Genomic DNA, 17,192 nt, shown 5'->3' on the forward strand with positions numbered 1-17,192 from the left:
GAATATCATTAAGGTGGCAACATTTCCCAAATTAATTCACAGATTCAGTACAGTCCTTATCAAAATTCTAGCTTTTTTTTTTTGGCAGAAATTCACAAGCTGATTCTAAAATTCATATGCAAATGTAAGGGACTCAAAATAGCCAAATCAATCTTTAAAAAAAAGAACAAACATGGAGACTCACAATTCCTGATTTCAAAACTTACTATAAAACTACAGTAATCAAGGCAGTGTAGTACTGGCATAATAATAGACATATAGATCAATAGAATATAATTGAAAGTACAGAAATAAATCTATACATCTATGGCCAATTGATTTTGAACAAAGATGCCAAAACAATTCAGTGGGGAAAGGATAGTATTGCAACAAATAGGGCTGGGCATCTGGATAGCCAGTTGAATTAGTTTGAACCTCTACTTCATACTATATATAAAAATTTTCTCAAAATAGATTAATGACCTAAAGATAAGAATTAAAACTGTAAAACTCTTAGAAGAACACATGGGTGTATATTTTCTTGATGTTGGATTAGGCAGTAGTTTATTAGATACGACATCTGAAGCTCAAGCAACCAAAGAAAGAAAAACAGATGAATTGGACTTTATCAAGGTTAAAAATTTTTGTGCTTCAACTGACACTATCAAGAAAGTGAAATACAACCCACAAGATGAGAAAATATTTGCAAATCATATATCTGATAAAGGACTAGAATCTAGTATATATAAAGAAATCTTACAACTCAACAATAAAAACACAAATAACCCAATTAACACTGGTCAAAGAATTTAAGTAGACATTTTTCAAAGAAGAGCTACAAATGGCCAATATACAACATGAAAAGATGTCCAACATCATTAATCAATACAGAAATTCAAATCAAAACCACAGTGTGGTATCACCCAGTAGGACGGCTTTAATAAAAAGATGGACAGTAACAAGTGTTGGCAAAGATGCAGAGAAATTGAAACCTTCATGCTTTGGTAGTGGGGATATGAAATGGTGCAGCTGCTTTGGAAAACATTTTGTCAGTTCCTCAAGAAGTTAAACATAGAATTACCCAGGAATTCCTCCTCTAGGTATATATCCAAACAAATTGAAAAATATTCATACAAAAACTTGTACATGAATGTTTATAGCAGCATTATTCATAACAGCCAAAAAGTAGAAACAACCCAAATATCCATCAACTAATAGATAAGTAAAATGTGGTAGATTCATTCAATGGAATATTATTCAGCCACAAAGAGGAATAAACTACTGATACATGCTACAACATGGATGAACCTTGAAAATATTATGCTAATGAGAGAAGCCAGTCACAAAAGATCAGATATTGTATTATTCCATTTATGTGAATGTCTAGGATAGGCATATACATAATGACAGGAAGTAGATTAGTGATTCCAGGGGCAAGGGGTAGGAAGAAATGAGGAGTGACTACTAGTGGGTTCATGATTTCTTTTTGTGGTGATGACAGTGTTCTGGAATTAGATAGTTATGATGGTTGTACGACCTTGGAAATATACTAAAAACCCACTGACTCATGTACTTTAAAAAGGTCTTTGTGGTATGAATTCTATTTCAATTAAAAAATTTAAACATCAGTTGTATTACTACTTACCAGCAAAAAAAATGATAGAAATCATAATTCTGAAAATACCATTTACAGTAGCACTAGAAATCTCAAATATCTAGTAATACAGTAGCAAAAGATATGAAAGACCACACTACAGAAAAACTAGAAATCTCATGGTGTATATGTTTAGATATAAAAAAGGAAGAAGGTTTCTGTCTGTCTTTCAATGACTCCCTTTTTCTTAGAACTGACTGCCACATCACAGAAGTAGGTTGTTTGTCTTGTTTGTACTGCATTCTCCTCAGACCCCCGGTCTGGCCACTATTTTTCTGACAGCAAAATTATCAGGAACCAGGGTGACCTTCTTTCATTCAGTTCAAAGTCCAAATTCCTAGATGAAAAGAAATACCTCAGTTTAAGAAAGACAATTTAGAATTAGGACTGCCCTAAGAGAATATAAAATCAGAGCTGTCGGTTGCCATCCTTTACCATGTGCAGAAATAATCAAAGTTAGCTGGACCATGTAAGAGAAGACTAAATCAGAGGTATAGAAAGAAGCAAAGGTGAGAAGGCCAGAGCTGAAGTTCTGATGAGTTTCCATTTCTTGGTTTCAGTCCCTCGTGATGCCTAGCTGCATTGCTGCTTTTGCATTCTGTGAGATAGCTATGTTCATGTAATACATTTCCACCACCCACCACATGGGTTTTTTTAAAATAGCTTGAATTCTTTCTGTTGCTTGCAACTGTAGTGAAAATTACGATGTTTACTATACTTCCTTCTAGCATGAGACTTTTTTTTTTTTTTTTTTTTGCGGTACGCGGGCCTCTCACTGCTGTGGCCCCTCCCGTTGTGGAGCACAGGCTGCGTCCCGGACGCGCAGGCTCCGTCCCGGACGCGCAGGCTCAGCGGCCATGGCTCACCGGCCCAGCCGCTCCGTGGCATGCGGGATCCTCCCAGACCGGTGCACGAACCCGCGTCCCCTGCATCGACAGGCGGACTCTCAACCACTGCGCCACCAGGAAAGCCCTAGCATGAGACTTTTATGAGAGCAAAAGTCCCCCACATTTTCAGCATAACCCTGTGGAAAACAGATAAAAGATGCTTCCTATCAGGCAAATGTTTTATTATACACATACCCCCTTCACATACATATATTATACATAAAACCATCCTAAATCTTATGAACATTCTGATTATATAATTCAGTTCTTATATGCAAATTCAAGTATCCCCAAATAAAGTTGTATAATTATACCTTTATATATAACATACATACACGATCTGCATTTTCTTTCTCAGTAACTTACACAATGAAGGGGTCATAGATTTACCCTACTAAGGTTGTGACAACAGCCTTTTCAAAAGAATACAGATTTCAGTTTTTCTGACCTCCTGTCAGACCATTTTATTAAATGATAAAAACTGATATTTAGTTCAGAGAATATTGTTGCTAAATGATTGTTTCCAAATGTGCTTGTAGGTTCAACAAATACTTTAATATTTTATATTGTCAAATTGTAGGACCATATTTAAAAACAGAAGTATGCACCTTAGAGTACAAATATAATTAGAAACTTTTTTTATGCTTCCTACAACTCTTTCAAAAATATTTATTTTTTAGTTGTTTCTCACAGTTATAGTCCAAGAGATAAAATTTTTGTAAAATTTTAGGAAAAATATTTTTGCTATTTTTAAGATTAGGCAGTGTGAAAAATACACTTTTTTAGTTGTAAATTTTTTTAACTTTTATTTTTATCATTTAAACTTCTTATCCTTTAAATGCATTCTCAATAAGAAATATGGGCTTTGTTCACTTTGAAGAAAATTGATTTGACATTAATAAGTTCATCTGCATTTGCTATGCCATTTTGAGTGTGAAAATTTAATGTACTTGAAGAATGCAAGGATAAAACCAGTGCCCAAGCAGTTTGGAAGTGTGCACATTTAAATACTAGTCAAAAGGCGGTCTGGGGCTTCCCTGGTGGCGCAGTGGTTGAGAGTCCGCCTGCCGATGCAGGAGACGCGGGTTCGTACCCTGGTCCGGGAAGATCTCACATGCCGCGGAGCGGCTGGGCCCGTGAGCCATGGCCGCTAAGCCTGCGTGTCCGGAGCCTGTGCTCTGCAACGGGAGAGGCCACAGCAGTGAGAGGCCCACGTATCGCAAAAAACAAAAAACAAACAAACAAAAAAAAGGCAGTCTGCTTTTCTTTGTACTCTTTGGTGTATACATGCATTAAATTGCAAAATCAAGGACTCCAATTCATTAGTGCTATCCTTTTCTTGATAAATAACAAAATGATAGTATAATATTTGACAAAAAAAATGAAAGGAGATTTGCTTTCTCATTTAAAAAGTAAAATTATAAAGTGCATAAATATGATTAGCATATATCAGGAACTGCAAAATAAAAAGTAATATTCTTTTAAAAATATTAATTCCAGTAGCTTATGCACCGACCACATTATTTGAATTTATAGTTAGGATGTGAAGCTGTGTCAGGGATGCCTCCTATTTTTAATTTTTTTCTGGATTTTTTTTTTTTAAGCAACTGACCCTTACCCCACTGGTCATTATCGACCCTGTTAAAGTAATTTTAAGTATTTACTTCAAATATATTTCTAGTTCACATTAATGATTTATTTTGCTTTAAATACTTGGAAACGGGAACTTTAAAAACATGTAAATTAATATATTATGTGACAGAACTAAGAAAATATATTCATTTCAGATTATGATAGTGATGGGGTATGGGATCTGTTAATTTTATACCTAAGTCAATTTTATACCTAAGTGTACAGCTTAGGTCAGTTTTCTCTCAGAACCTTATTTTTCCCTCAGAACCTTATTTTTCCACTTGACAATCTCTGTAAGCTTGTGTTTGTTAATAAGGCAAATTCAGACAGTTCTCAGACTTAGGGAGTGGAGTTGCATTTATGTATAAGTGGAGGAGCACTTATATTTTCTAAGTATCATTTCTAACAGAAATACAGTAGAAGTTTTGTCACTTAGGTAGTAATAGCCGTATGCTAGTATTCTGTAAACAAACTTGTATATAGTTCTCATTCCTAGCAAGACTCGCCAACACTGCCTTGAAATTTTGGGGTGTCCCCAGAATCTCTATAATTAGATTTCCAGATCCTAGTTAGTTTCCACCACTGGGAACAAATGTGTATAGTCATTGTGCACCATCTTGTGGTAATGTTTAGAAGTTCATCTATTAGAAATTGTTGGATAAGGGACAAAGTGACTCCTTATCACTTACTTCAAAACAACAACCTTCAAGGCCTTTCCTCCTATTCTTCCCACCCCACAAACTGTAGATTCCTTCCCTAAGTAAATTAAATGCATTATATGGGGAGAACTAAGGCAGCTAGTATAACTAGTAAAGCAGGGTGGTTGAGAGATCAGGCTCTGGAATTAGACCACCTGAATTAGAATCTCAAATTTGCTACTTATTATTTCATAGTTTTGAACATGTTACTTAACTTCTTTATGAATTAATTTTCTCATCTGTGGAGATATAATAGGACTGCTGTATAGGCAGACAACCAAGGATGAAGAGACATTTGAGGAAAATTTGGAACATGTGAAAGAAAGCCCAAAATAAGTAAACAGAAAGTGGACAAAAGAACAACCAGATAATTCAGAGATGTAATAAAACGTAATATAAACTAATCAGTAACATCAGAGAAATTAAAGACTAAATTGAAACCATAAAACAGAATAGCATGCTGTGAAAAAAATAAAAATTAAAGAAGAAGAGCGAGCACAGGGAAGTAAAAATTATGATTTAAAAAAAAAAAAACAAACAGCTTAGCTGGAGAGCCAGAAAATAAAATCAGTATAATCTGAATGAAAGCAAAAAGGCAAGGAGACAGAAAACATGAGACAAGAGGGCAATCTGGAGTCTGATACCTGACTAATAAAAGTTTCAGAAAGACAGAACAAACAAATCAGAATAAATAATTTGAGAAGATTCACTAGACTTAAAGTGAGACATATATCTGCGCATCAAAAAGGCTTACTTAGTGCTGGTTAGGATGAATGAAAGAAGATCTACAAAGGAAGCAACGTTTCAGAACATCATGGATAGAGAGAAAATCATAAATGTTTCCAAGGAACAAAAATTGAAGTAGTTTTAATATTTTTATCAGCAACACTGGATGGTAGAAGACAGTGGACTTAAAAATCCAGGGGGAAAATGATTTCCAACCCCATGTTCTATACCCAGGAAAACTATTAATTAAGTGTGAAAGTAAAATAAAGACATCTTAATACATTCAAGGATTCAGAAAGTTTAACTCTCATACATCCTTTCTCAGGCAGTTGTTCTAGGATGAGCACAATCAAACAAAGCAGTTAACCAATAAAGAAAAAGTCAAAGAATCCAGCAATAGTGGATTCAGCCCAGAAGCTTAATGAAAGGAAGTTCCAGGATGACAACTATAGCACAGGCCTAGATTGCATTGGGAGGAAGATGGAGGGCTCAAGAAAGGAGATATATATTGGGGGAGTAAATGGGTGAGGTGTTTTCATATAGTTGCCTTTATCTTTGAAATATTGAATGAACTAAAGAAACTTTAGGTAGATATTGCTAGACTAAAAGTCAGTGAAACTTCAGGGAAAATAATATGTTGCTCAAGAAAGAAAAGCACTCCACTTGATTCTGCGTTAAAAATATTTTTACCTTCTATGTATCTCTCAAATTAGTCCATTCTCTTTGAATCTACTAATACTACCACTCTAGACTGTTACTATAATTTTCTTTTATCTGCTCCGTCCTCTCTCAAATCCGTTCTCCTACAGTAGCCTCTTAACTAGTTTTCTTTTTCATTTTTTTTGCGGTACACGCACCTCTCACTGTTGTGGCCTGTCCCGTTGCGGAGCACAGGCTGCGGACGCGCAGGCTCAGCGGCCAGGGCTCACGGGCCCAGCTGCTCCGCGGCATGTGGGATCTTCCCGGACTGGGGCACGAACCCGTGTCCCCTGCATCGGCAGGCGGACTCTCAACAACTGCGCCACCAGGGAAGCCCTTAACTAGTTTTCTTGCATCTACTCTGTCCTCTCTCAAATCTGTTCTCCATACTACACTCCATAGATTGCTTTTTTCAAAATGCAAATTCAGTTATGTCCCTTCTTTGGTTAAAACACTTCAGTGGCTCCCCATAGCTCCTAGAATAAAAGATCCACATCATTAACATCCACTACAAGTTTCCATACTAACACTAAGTCAATCAGTTCCTAAGTAGCAGTGGGGTGCCAGCTGCTATGTAGTCTTGCCTCACCTCCATAGGATTGACTGGTAAAGACACAAGAGACCCAAATATATTTAGACAGTTTACTACTTACACAGACAGCAAAACATGATCAGCATGGTATCAGTTGCATGCATCCATAACCCCAGAGGATGACACTGAACTGGAGGGACCAGATGAGAATGATGGGTTGCTTTGTTTTTGAGGAGTCAACTCTAGGCTGCAGCTAAGCAACTTTATAGCCTACAGCTGTACCTGAAAGGGTCAAGGTGGAAAGTCCTATGCCTTACTAGAACCAGGAGACAGATGAGAAACTGCCTCATGACAGCCTTATGCAGGATAGGCAGCCTCCTGCAAGCTAAGGAGGCAGATGAGAAATAGCCTTTAACAGTTCCTCGCAGGACTGGCTATCTTGACATGTCCCAGGGAGGATCAGAGGGCATTCTGTAACTAACTGAGCCTTGCCTAGGTGGAGACATGCAATCACCAGGGTGCCATGGTGGAGCTGTTTCCCTAGGAATATAGGCTGATCTTACTACCACTGTAGTCTCATCTCATGCACTCTCATTTTTTGAGCATCAGCCACATTGACCTTCTTTTAATTTCTCCACGTGTCATGCTTTCTCTTGTTTTTGAGCTTTTTCTTGAAAAAAAGCTTTCTCTTGAAAGCTTCTTCATATGCTATCCCTTTCTTTCTCCTACCCTTTGCCTTGTTAATGCCATTCTTTTTTCAGTCCTCAGTCCAATTATCACTTCATTAGGAAAATCTTCCAAGACATTCCTGGCCAGGCCCATTCCCCCTGTTACGTAGCATTGTGCCCCTCTCCTTCATAGCACTCAGAACAATTTTATATTTACTTGTATAATCTTTAATTAATGTAATAATAGAGATAATACATACACTAATATATTAGTTTATTACTTAATTTTAAAATGCTATCACATACGTAATTTCATTTTATCTTTTTACCTCTGTGAGGTAACAAAACAGGTAGTATTATTTTTTTAAATAAATTTATTTATTTATTTTTGGCTGCTTTGGGTCTTCATTGCTGCGTGCGGGCTTTCTCTAGTTGGGGCGAGCGGAGGCTACTCTTTGTTGTGGTGCACGGGCTTCTCATTGCAGTGACTTCTCTTGTTGCAGAGCACGGGCTCTAGGTGCACAGGCTTCAGTAGTTGCAGCACATGGGCTCAGTAGTTGTGGCGCACGGGCTTAGCTGCTCCGCGGCATGTGGGATCTTCCCAGCCCAGGGCTCGAACCCGTGTCCCCTGCTTTGGCAGGCGGATTCTTAACCACTGCACCACCAGGGAAGTCCAAAACAGGTAGTATTATTTTTAATCCCTGCTGTTGTTGTTGTTGTTGTTGTTTTTTTGCGGTACACGGGCCTCTCACTGTTGTGGCCTCTCCCGTTGCGGAGCACAGGCTCCGGACGCGCAGGCTCAGCGGCCATGGCTCACGGGCCCAGCCGCTCTGCGGCATGTGGGATCTTCCCGGAGCGGGGCACGAACCCGTGTCTCCTGCATCGGCAGGCGGACTCTCAACCGCTGCGCCACCAGGGAAGCCCCTGTTGTTGTTGTTTTTAACAGAGAACAATCCATATTAGAACTCATGTTTTCTTACTCTAGTTTAGGGTGCCCTGTACTTCACCACTGTGTTTTTCATGTAAATACATTAAATATAAAGCAGCATACAGCAGGTGAGAGGGGCAAAGAAAATGCCATAAGGGCTTGAAGGAGAGAGAAATCACTTCCAATTTAGGTGATCAGTATAGATCTCCATGATAGAGGTGCCATTTGAGTTGGTCGTGAAAGCAGATAGATAGGCTTCTGGTAGACAAAGAAGGGTCTTCTAAGACAAGAGGTAATATCAAAGGTACAATCATAGAAAGGCTTGGGACTATTTGAACACTAATGGCAAGTGAATGTATTTTTTGGATGTAGGGTTAATATGGGTGCTAGAAGGGAGGCTAGAATTACATTGTAGAGGACCTTAAATGTGGAATTAATTTTGTTGGCAGCAGGAAGTAACTAACGTTTCTAAGTGGGCAAATTATCTGATCAGAGTTGAATTTTGGGAGGATTAATTAAGCAACAGCATATAGATAAATTGTAGCATGGTAGGACTGGATTCAAGGAAAACAGAGATCACGAACTGGGGCAAAACTTCTCAACCAGTAAGCCGTGACATACCTTGTAAAGTATAACGTTGAAACCTTTCAGACAAGGATCACTAGGAGCATACCTATATTTGAGGAAAGTTAGGTATTTTTTAATTTGCTGCAGCAAAGGAGAGCACAGCACCTGCAGAACTGTGGGTCATCTCAGGGAATTGCGAGGAGCCTATTATAGGAGTTCAGCTTGTGCCAGGTGATTCTTAGAAGGGTTTGGGAGAAGCAGAGATCAGTTCTAGATTGGGTGCTATCAGCAAGTGGGATATTGGATATTTTGGTATATCTTATCTTGGAGATGGGAGAATTAAAAAAATAGTAGTCATTTGTGTTAGCCAGAAGAGGGAGATGTTTAGTTATTTTTGTGGTTCTTCAGCGTCCTTGTCTCTACTTTCAGAAATAATTACACACTAGTCTTATATCTGTCTTCTACTACGATCATAGAGTGGCCTTATCTGATTATTGTTTATATTCTGCCGAAATTGTTTATGTTCAGTTGGGAACACTATGGTTCAGCTGTCAGCTGCCAGCTGCCAGGGTTATTTTATTACTTTTTCAGTACCCAGTACATTGATCTGCTCAGCCCCCAAGGCATCTAACCAGTTGCCTCATATGGTGAGCAGCCTTATTCATTTACCCCTGGGTGCTATACATATATTATCATTGTTCAGATGTGCCATGCCTTGAAAAAGTTGATTGAGCAACACACTGAAAATGAAGAGTAAAGGACCGAGAAAGATTACAAAAGTTTTCAGAGCTCTTCACTACCTCCAACATTTCTAATTTAAAATCTGTGCTCCAGCAAAAATAAACTGATGTGTTTCTATAGTCTGTGGTTGGTTGCCTTTGGATATTATGCTGTCTATCTGGAACATCTTCCTCTGGTCCCCTTCTCATGTCCAGATCCTGTCTGTCCTTCAAGGACCACTTCAAATGTCTCTCCCTTCTCCCATGTTACTCGGAGAGTGAAAATCAAGAAAAAACCTACTTAAATATAATAAATGAAGAATAGATTATATATTTCGATATATTCTAGCTTAGAGGGGTCAAGCTGGAAGCAATCTCTCCTTTCTATGAATTCATATAGCAAATTTGTTTATATCCCTAAAGCACTTATTTCTAACATTTATTAAATATGCATGGTGTCCTATCTACTAGCTGCTGTCAGTGGTACCATCAAAATGCCATGAGGTTTCCTTCTTTCCGGGTTCTTCAGGTTTAAGTATAAAGTAGAAAAAAAAGTTTCAAAACTCCACCCTCATTCTTATCTCATTCAGCAGGAGTTAACTGATGTTCAGTGATATTTGGTTTTATTTATATCAGGGAGGTTAAGAGAAGCTTATAGGTGACTCAGTGCTCCTTGTGAAAAGCTGGGATGGGCCCCATAGTGGGCAGGGACTGATTGTTATCAGAATATCTTTTTAAAAATACATATTAAAGGGGTTAACTTTTGAGGGAGTGTGAAAATCATAATCCTTTTGTACTGCCAGAAAGGACAGAGCTGGATAAAAATTAATTATAATTAGTCACATTAATAGATGTAGTGAAAAAGAGGCTTTCTTTTCTTATATTAATTTAGGAATGACTGCCTGCAAAAAACCTGGGAACCGAGAATGTAAACATCACTGTAAAAATAAACATACATGTGGACACGACTGCTGTGAGTTTCATAAAACAAGTTTATTTCAGGTTTTAAAAATTGAAAGGTCATTGAAGAATAGTAATAATATCCTAATTATGTATGATATTTATATTATGCAGCTTATAACTCAAATAATTTTCTTTCTTTTGTGGTTAACATTTTTAAAAAGTAAATATTAGATTAGAAATTTTGAAGAAATTTGGCTTTATATGAACAATACATAAAGTTTAACTTAAACAATCTAGAATTTCTTCTCATAGGTAAAAATGGAGTTGCACAGAAGTCAGAAATGAAAGAGTCAACAGTGTCTTCATATTTATCTGATTTAAGAAACAGAAATGCTGTTTCATCTCTTCCTCCAGTGAAACGTCTAAAGGTTAGTTTTAATAACATTTATCCCTTGCTCTGTAATTAAATGTATATGAATATCCCTTTATTCTGGGTATCAGGTAGGTATCCACAGGGTACTTTAGAGTTACATAAAGGCTTGAGTAGGAAAATGACTATTATTCATAATACTGTTTCTATAGGAAAAGATACTATAGTTTTTAATAATTAATCTATAAATCCACTTTTGGTGCATAGGGGCATAGTTATACATCCCTTTGCTTCATTAGCCTCTTTTTTTTTTTTAAACCAGAGAAGAGGGATATGTAGCTTGCTTTGGTTCAGCAATTGAAACTAGAAACTCTTGCCCTTTTGTGGCTCCATCTGTGGTGGACTGCGCTGGAAGGTCTGAAGTTGATTTTGATTGACGCACATAGATGAGTACTGAGCAAGAGTCTCCCTTTCAAGTGGTGAAGAAATGGGAGTCCCCACTGGTTGATAGGATAGTCACTAGCAGACTTACTCTAAGCCTAAGTCATCATATCCAGGGCAAATAATTGATCAGGCCACAAAACAGAGCGAAGAAAATGGCAGAGTGCCTGATTCTTTTCTAGGTCTTTTTTTTTTTAAACATCTTTATTAGAGTATAATTGCTTTACAATGGTGTGTTAGTTTCTGCTTTATAACAGACTGAATCAGCTATACATGTACATATATCCCCATATCTCCTCCTTCTTGAGTCTCCCTCCCACCCTCCCTATCCCAAACCCTAGGTGGTCACAAAGCACTGAGCTGATCTCCCTGTGCTATGCGGCTGCTTTCCACTAGCTATCTATTTTACGTTTGGTAGTGTATATAAGTCCCTGCCACTCTCTCACTTCGACCCAGCTTACCCTTCCCCCTCCCCGTGTCCTCAAGTCCATTCTCCACATCTGCATCTTTATTCCTGTCCTGCCCCTAGGTTTTTCATAACCATTCTTTTCTTTCTTTTTTTTAGATTCCATATATATGTGTTAGCATACAGTATTTGTTTTTCTCTTTCTGACTTACTTCACTCTGTATGACAGACGCTACATCCAACCACCTCACTACAAGTAACTCAATTTCATTTCTTTTTATGGCTGAGTAATATTCCATTGTATATATGAGCCATGTCTTCTTTATCCATTCATCTGTCAGTGGCCCCTTAGGTTGCTTCCATGTCCTGGCTATTGTAAATACAGCTGCAGTGAACATTGTGGTACATGACTCTTTTTGAATGATGGTTTTCTCAGGGTATATGCAATGCCAAGTAGTGGGATTGCTGGGTCACATGGTAGTTCTATTTTTAGTCTTTTAAGGAACCTCCATACTGTTCTCCATAGTGGCTGTATCAATTTACATTCCCTCCAATAGTGCAAGAGGGTTCCCTTTTCTCCACACCCTCTCCAGCATTTATTGTTTGTAGATTTTTTGATGATGGCCATTCTTACTGGTGTGAGGTGATACCTCGTTGTACTTTTGATTTGCATTTCTCTAATGATTAGTGATGTGGAGCATCCTTTCATGTGTTTGTTGGCAATCTGTTTATCTTCTTTGGAGAAATGTCTATTTAGGTCTTCTGCCCATTTGGGGATTGGGTTGTTTGGTTTTTTGATATTGAGTTGCATGAGCTGCTTGTAAATTTTGGAGATTAATCCTTTGTCAGTCGCTTCATTTGCAAATATTTTCTCCCATGCTGAGGGTTGTTTTTTCATCTTGTTTATGGTTTCCTTTGATGTGCAAAAGCGTTTAAGTTTCATTAGGTCCCATTTGTTTATTTCTGTTTTTATTTCCATTTCTCTAGGAGGTGGGTCAAAAAGGATCTTTCTGTGATTTATGTCATAGAATGTTCTGCCTATGTTTTCCTCTAAGAGTTTTATAGTGTCTGGCCTTACATTTAGGTCTTTAATCCATTTTGAGTTTATTTTTGTGTATGGTGTTAGGGAGTGTTCTAATTTCATTCTTTTACATGTAGCTGTCCAGTTTTCCCAGCACCACTTATTGAAGAGGCTGTATTTTCTCCATTGTATATTCTTGCCTCCTGTATCAAAAATAAGGTGACCATATGTGCATGGGTTTGTCTCTGGGCTTTGTATCCTGTTCCATTGATCTATATTTCTGTTTTTGTGCCAGTACCATATTGTCTTGATTACTGTAGCTTTGAAGTATAGTCTGAAGTCAGGGAGCCTGATTCCTCCAGCACCATTTTTATTTCTCAGGATTGCTTTGGCTTTTCGGGGTCTTTTGTGTTTCCATACAAATTGTGAAATTTTTGGTTCTAGTTTTGTGAGAAATGGCATTGATAGTTTGATAGGGATTACACTGAATCTGTAGATTGCTTTGGGTAGTATAGTAATTTTCACAATGTTGATTCTTCCAATCCCAGAACATAGTATATCTCTCCTTCTGTTTATATCATCTTTAATTTCTTTCATCAGTGTCTTATAGTTTTCTTCATACAGGTCCATGTCTCCTTTGGTAGGTTTATTCCTAGGTATTTTATTCTTTTTGTTACAATGGTAAATGGAAGTGTTTCCTTAATTTCTCTTTCAGATTTTTCATTAGTGTATAGGAAGGCAAGAGATTTCTGTACATTAATTTTGTACCTGGCAACTTTACCAATTTCATTGATTAGCTCTAGTAGTTTTGTGGTAGAGTCTTTAGGATTCTCTATGTATAGTATCATGTCATCAGCAAACAGTGACAGCTTTACTTCTTCTTTCCGATTTAGATTCCTTTTATTTCTTTTTCTTCTCTGATTGCTGTCACTAAAACTTCCAAAACTATGTTGAATAATAGTGGTGAGAGTGGACAACTTTGTCTTGTTCCTGATCTTAGTGGAAATGGTATCAGTTTTTCACAATTGAGAATGATGTTGGCTGTGAGTTTGTCATATATGGCCTTTATTATGTTGAGGTAAGTTCCCTCTATGCCTACTTTCTCGAGGGTTTTTATCATAAATGGGTGTTGAATTTTGTCAAAAGCTTTTTCTGGGGATTCCCTGGTGGTGCAAGTGGTTGAGAGTCCACCTGCCAATGCAGGGGACACAGGTTTGTGTCCCGGTCTGGGAAGATCCCACATGCCACGGAGCAGCTGGGCCCGTGAGCCGTGGCTGTTGAGCCTGCACGTCTGGGGCGTGTGCTCTGCAATGGGAGACGCCACAGCAGTGAGAGGCCCGCATACTGAAAAAAAAAAAAAAAAAAAGCTTTTTCTGCATCTATTGAGATGATCCTATGGTTTTTCTCCTTCAATTTGTTAATATGGTGTATCACGTTGATTGATTTGCATATATTGAAGAATCCTTGCATTCCTGGGATAAACCCCACTTGATCCTGGTGTATGATCCTTTTAATGTACTCTTGGATTCTCTTTGCTAGTATTTTGTTGAGGGGTTTTGCATCTATGGTCATCAGTGATATTGGCCTGTAGTTTTCTTTCTTTGTGACATCTTTGTCTGGTTTTGGTATCAGGGTGATGGTGGCCTCATAGAATGCATTTGGGGGTGTTCCTTCCTCTGCTATATTTTGGAAGAGTTTGAGAAGGATAGGTGTTAGCTGTTCTCTAAATGTTTGATAGGATTCTCCTGTGAAGCCATCTGGTCCTGGGCTTTTGTTTGTTGGAAGAGTTTTAATCACAGTCTCAATTTCAGTGCTTGTGATTCGTCTGTTTATATTTTCTGTTTCTTCCTGGGTCAGTCTCGGAAGGTTGTGCTTTTCTAAGAATTTGTCCATTTCTTCCAGGTTGTCCATTTTATTGGCATATAGTTGCTTGTAGTAATCTCTCATGAACCTTTGTATTTCTGCAGTGTCAGTTGTTACTTCTCCTTTTTCATTTCTGATTCTATTGATTTGAGTCTTCTCCCTTTTTTTTCTTGATGAGTCTGGCTAATGGTTTATCAATTTTGTTTATCTTCTCAAAGAACCAGCTTTTAGTTTTATTGATCTTTGCTATTGTTTCCTTCATTTCTTTTTCATTTATTTCTGATCTGATCTTCATAATTTCCTTCCTTCTGCAAACTTTGAGGTTCTTTTGTTCTTCTTTCCCTAATTGCTTTAGATGTAAGATTAGGTCGTATTTGAGATGTTTCTTGTTTCTTGAGGTAAGATTGTATTGATCTAAACTTCCCTCTTATAACTGCTTTTGCTGCATCCCATAGGTTTTGGGTGTTGTGTTTTCATTGTCATTTGTTTCTAGGTATTTTCTGATTTCCTCTTTGATTTCTTCAGTGATCTCTTGGTTATTAAGTAGTGTATTGTTTTGCCTCCATGTGTTTGTATTTTTTACCTTTTTTTTTTCCTGTAATTGATATCTAGTCTCATAGCTTTGTGGTCAGAAAAGATACTTGATATGATTTCAATTTTCTTAACTTTACCAAGGCTTGATTTGTGACCCAAGATATGATCTATCCTGGAGAATATTCCATGAGCATTTGAGAAGAAAGTGTATTCTGTTGTTTTTGGATGGAATGTCCTATAAATATCAGTTTAGTCCATCCTGTTTAACGTATCATTTAAAGCTTGTGTTTCCTTATTTATTTTCATTTTGGATGATCTCTCCATTGGTGAAAGTGGGATGTTAAAGTCCCCTACTATGATTGTGTTACTGTCGATTTCCCCTTTTATGGCTGTTATCATTTGCCTTATGTATTGAGGTGCTCCTATGTTGGGTGCATAAATATTTACAATTGTTATATCTTCTTCTTGGATTGATCCCTTGATCATTATGTAGTGTCCTTCTTTGTCTCTTGTAATAGTCTTTATTTTCAAGTCTATTTTGTCTGATATGAGAATTGCTACTCCAGCTTTCTTTTGATTTCCATTTGTATGGAATATCTTTTTCCATCCCCTCACTTTCAGTCTGTATGTGTCCCTAGGTCTGAAGTGGGTCTCTTGTAGACAGCATATATGTAGGTCTCATTTTTGTATCCATTCAGTCAGTGTATGTCTTTTGGTTTAAGCATTGAATCCATTTACATTTAAGGTAATTATCGATATGTATGTTCCTATTTCATTTTCTTAATTGTTTTGGGTTTGTTGTTGTATGTCTTTTCCTTCTCTTGTGTTTCCTGCCTAGACAAGTTCCTTTAGCATTTGTTGTAAAGCTGGTTTGGTGGTGCTGAATTCTCTCAGCTTTTGCTTGTTTGTAAAGATTTTAATTTCTCTGACGAAGCTGAATGAGATCCTTGCTGGGTAGAGTAATCTTTGTTGTAGATTTTTCCCTTTCATCACTTTAAATATGTCTTGCCACTCCCTTCTGGCTTGCAGAGTTTTTGCTGAAAGATCAGCAGTTAACCTTATAGGGATTCGCTTGTATATTGTTTTTCCCTTGCTGCTTTTAATATTTTTTCTTTGTATTTAATTTCTGATAGTTTGATTAATATGTGTCTTGGCGTGTTTCTCCTTGGATTTATCTGTATGTGACTGTCTGTGCTTCCTGGACTTGACTGACTATTTCCTTTCCCATATTAGGGAAGTTTTCAAGTATAATCTCTTCAAATATTTTCTCAGTCCCTTTCTATTTCTCTTCTTCTTCTGGGACCCCTATAATTCGAATGTTGGTGTGTTTAATGTTGTCCCAGAGGTCTGTGAGACTGTCCTTAAATCTTATTTCTTTATTCTCTTCTGTGGTAGTTATTTCCACTATTTTATCTTCCAGGTCACTTATCCGTTCTTCTGCCTCATTTTTTTTGCTTTTGATTCCTTCTAGAGAATTTTAAATTTCATTTATTGTTGTTCATCTTGTTTGTTTGCTCTTTAGTTCTTCCAGGTCCTTGTTAAATGTGTCTTGTATTTTCTCCATTCTATTTCCAGGATTTTGGATCATCTTTAGTATCATTACTCTGAATTCTTTTTCATGCAGACTGCCTATTTCCTCTTCATTTGTTTGGTATGGTGGAGTTTTACCTTGCTACTTCATCTGCTGTGTATTTCTCTGTTTTCTCATTTTACTTAACTTACTGTGTTTGGGGTCTCCTTCTCACAGGCTGCAGGTTTGTAGTTCCTATTGTTTTTGGTGTCTGCCCCCAGTGTCTGCTTGGTTCAGTGGGTTGTTTTGGCTTCCTGGTGGAGGGGACTAGTGCTTGTGTTCTGGTGGATGAGGCTGGATATTGTCTTTCTGGTGGGTAGGACCGTGTCTGTTGGTGTGGCTGTGACCTTATTATGATTTTAGGCAGCCTCTCTGCTAATGGGTTGGGTTGTGTT

At 37.6% G+C, this 17,192-nt stretch overlaps 1 protein-coding gene across 1 annotated transcript in view; it reads left to right on the plus strand.

The window, feature by feature from the left end:
• Positions 1–17,192, plus strand: part of HFM1 (helicase for meiosis 1) — a 125,534-nt gene that overhangs the window by 86,511 nt on the left and 21,831 nt on the right. Inside the window, exons 30-31 of the mRNA XM_029231199.1 lie at positions 10,582–10,662; positions 10,905–11,020. Coding sequence (XP_029087032.1) covers positions 10,582–10,662; positions 10,905–11,020 — 197 coding nt within the window. The remainder of the gene's footprint in view (positions 1–10,581; positions 10,663–10,904; positions 11,021–17,192) is intronic.

The sequence above is a fragment of the Monodon monoceros genome, unplaced genomic scaffold (genome assembly GCF_005190385.1).
Source record: "Monodon monoceros isolate NGI ecotype Baffin Bay Population unplaced genomic scaffold, NGI_Narwhal_1 Super_Scaffold_18, whole genome shotgun sequence".
Classification (NCBI taxonomy): Eukaryota; Metazoa; Chordata; class Mammalia; order Artiodactyla; family Monodontidae; genus Monodon; species Monodon monoceros.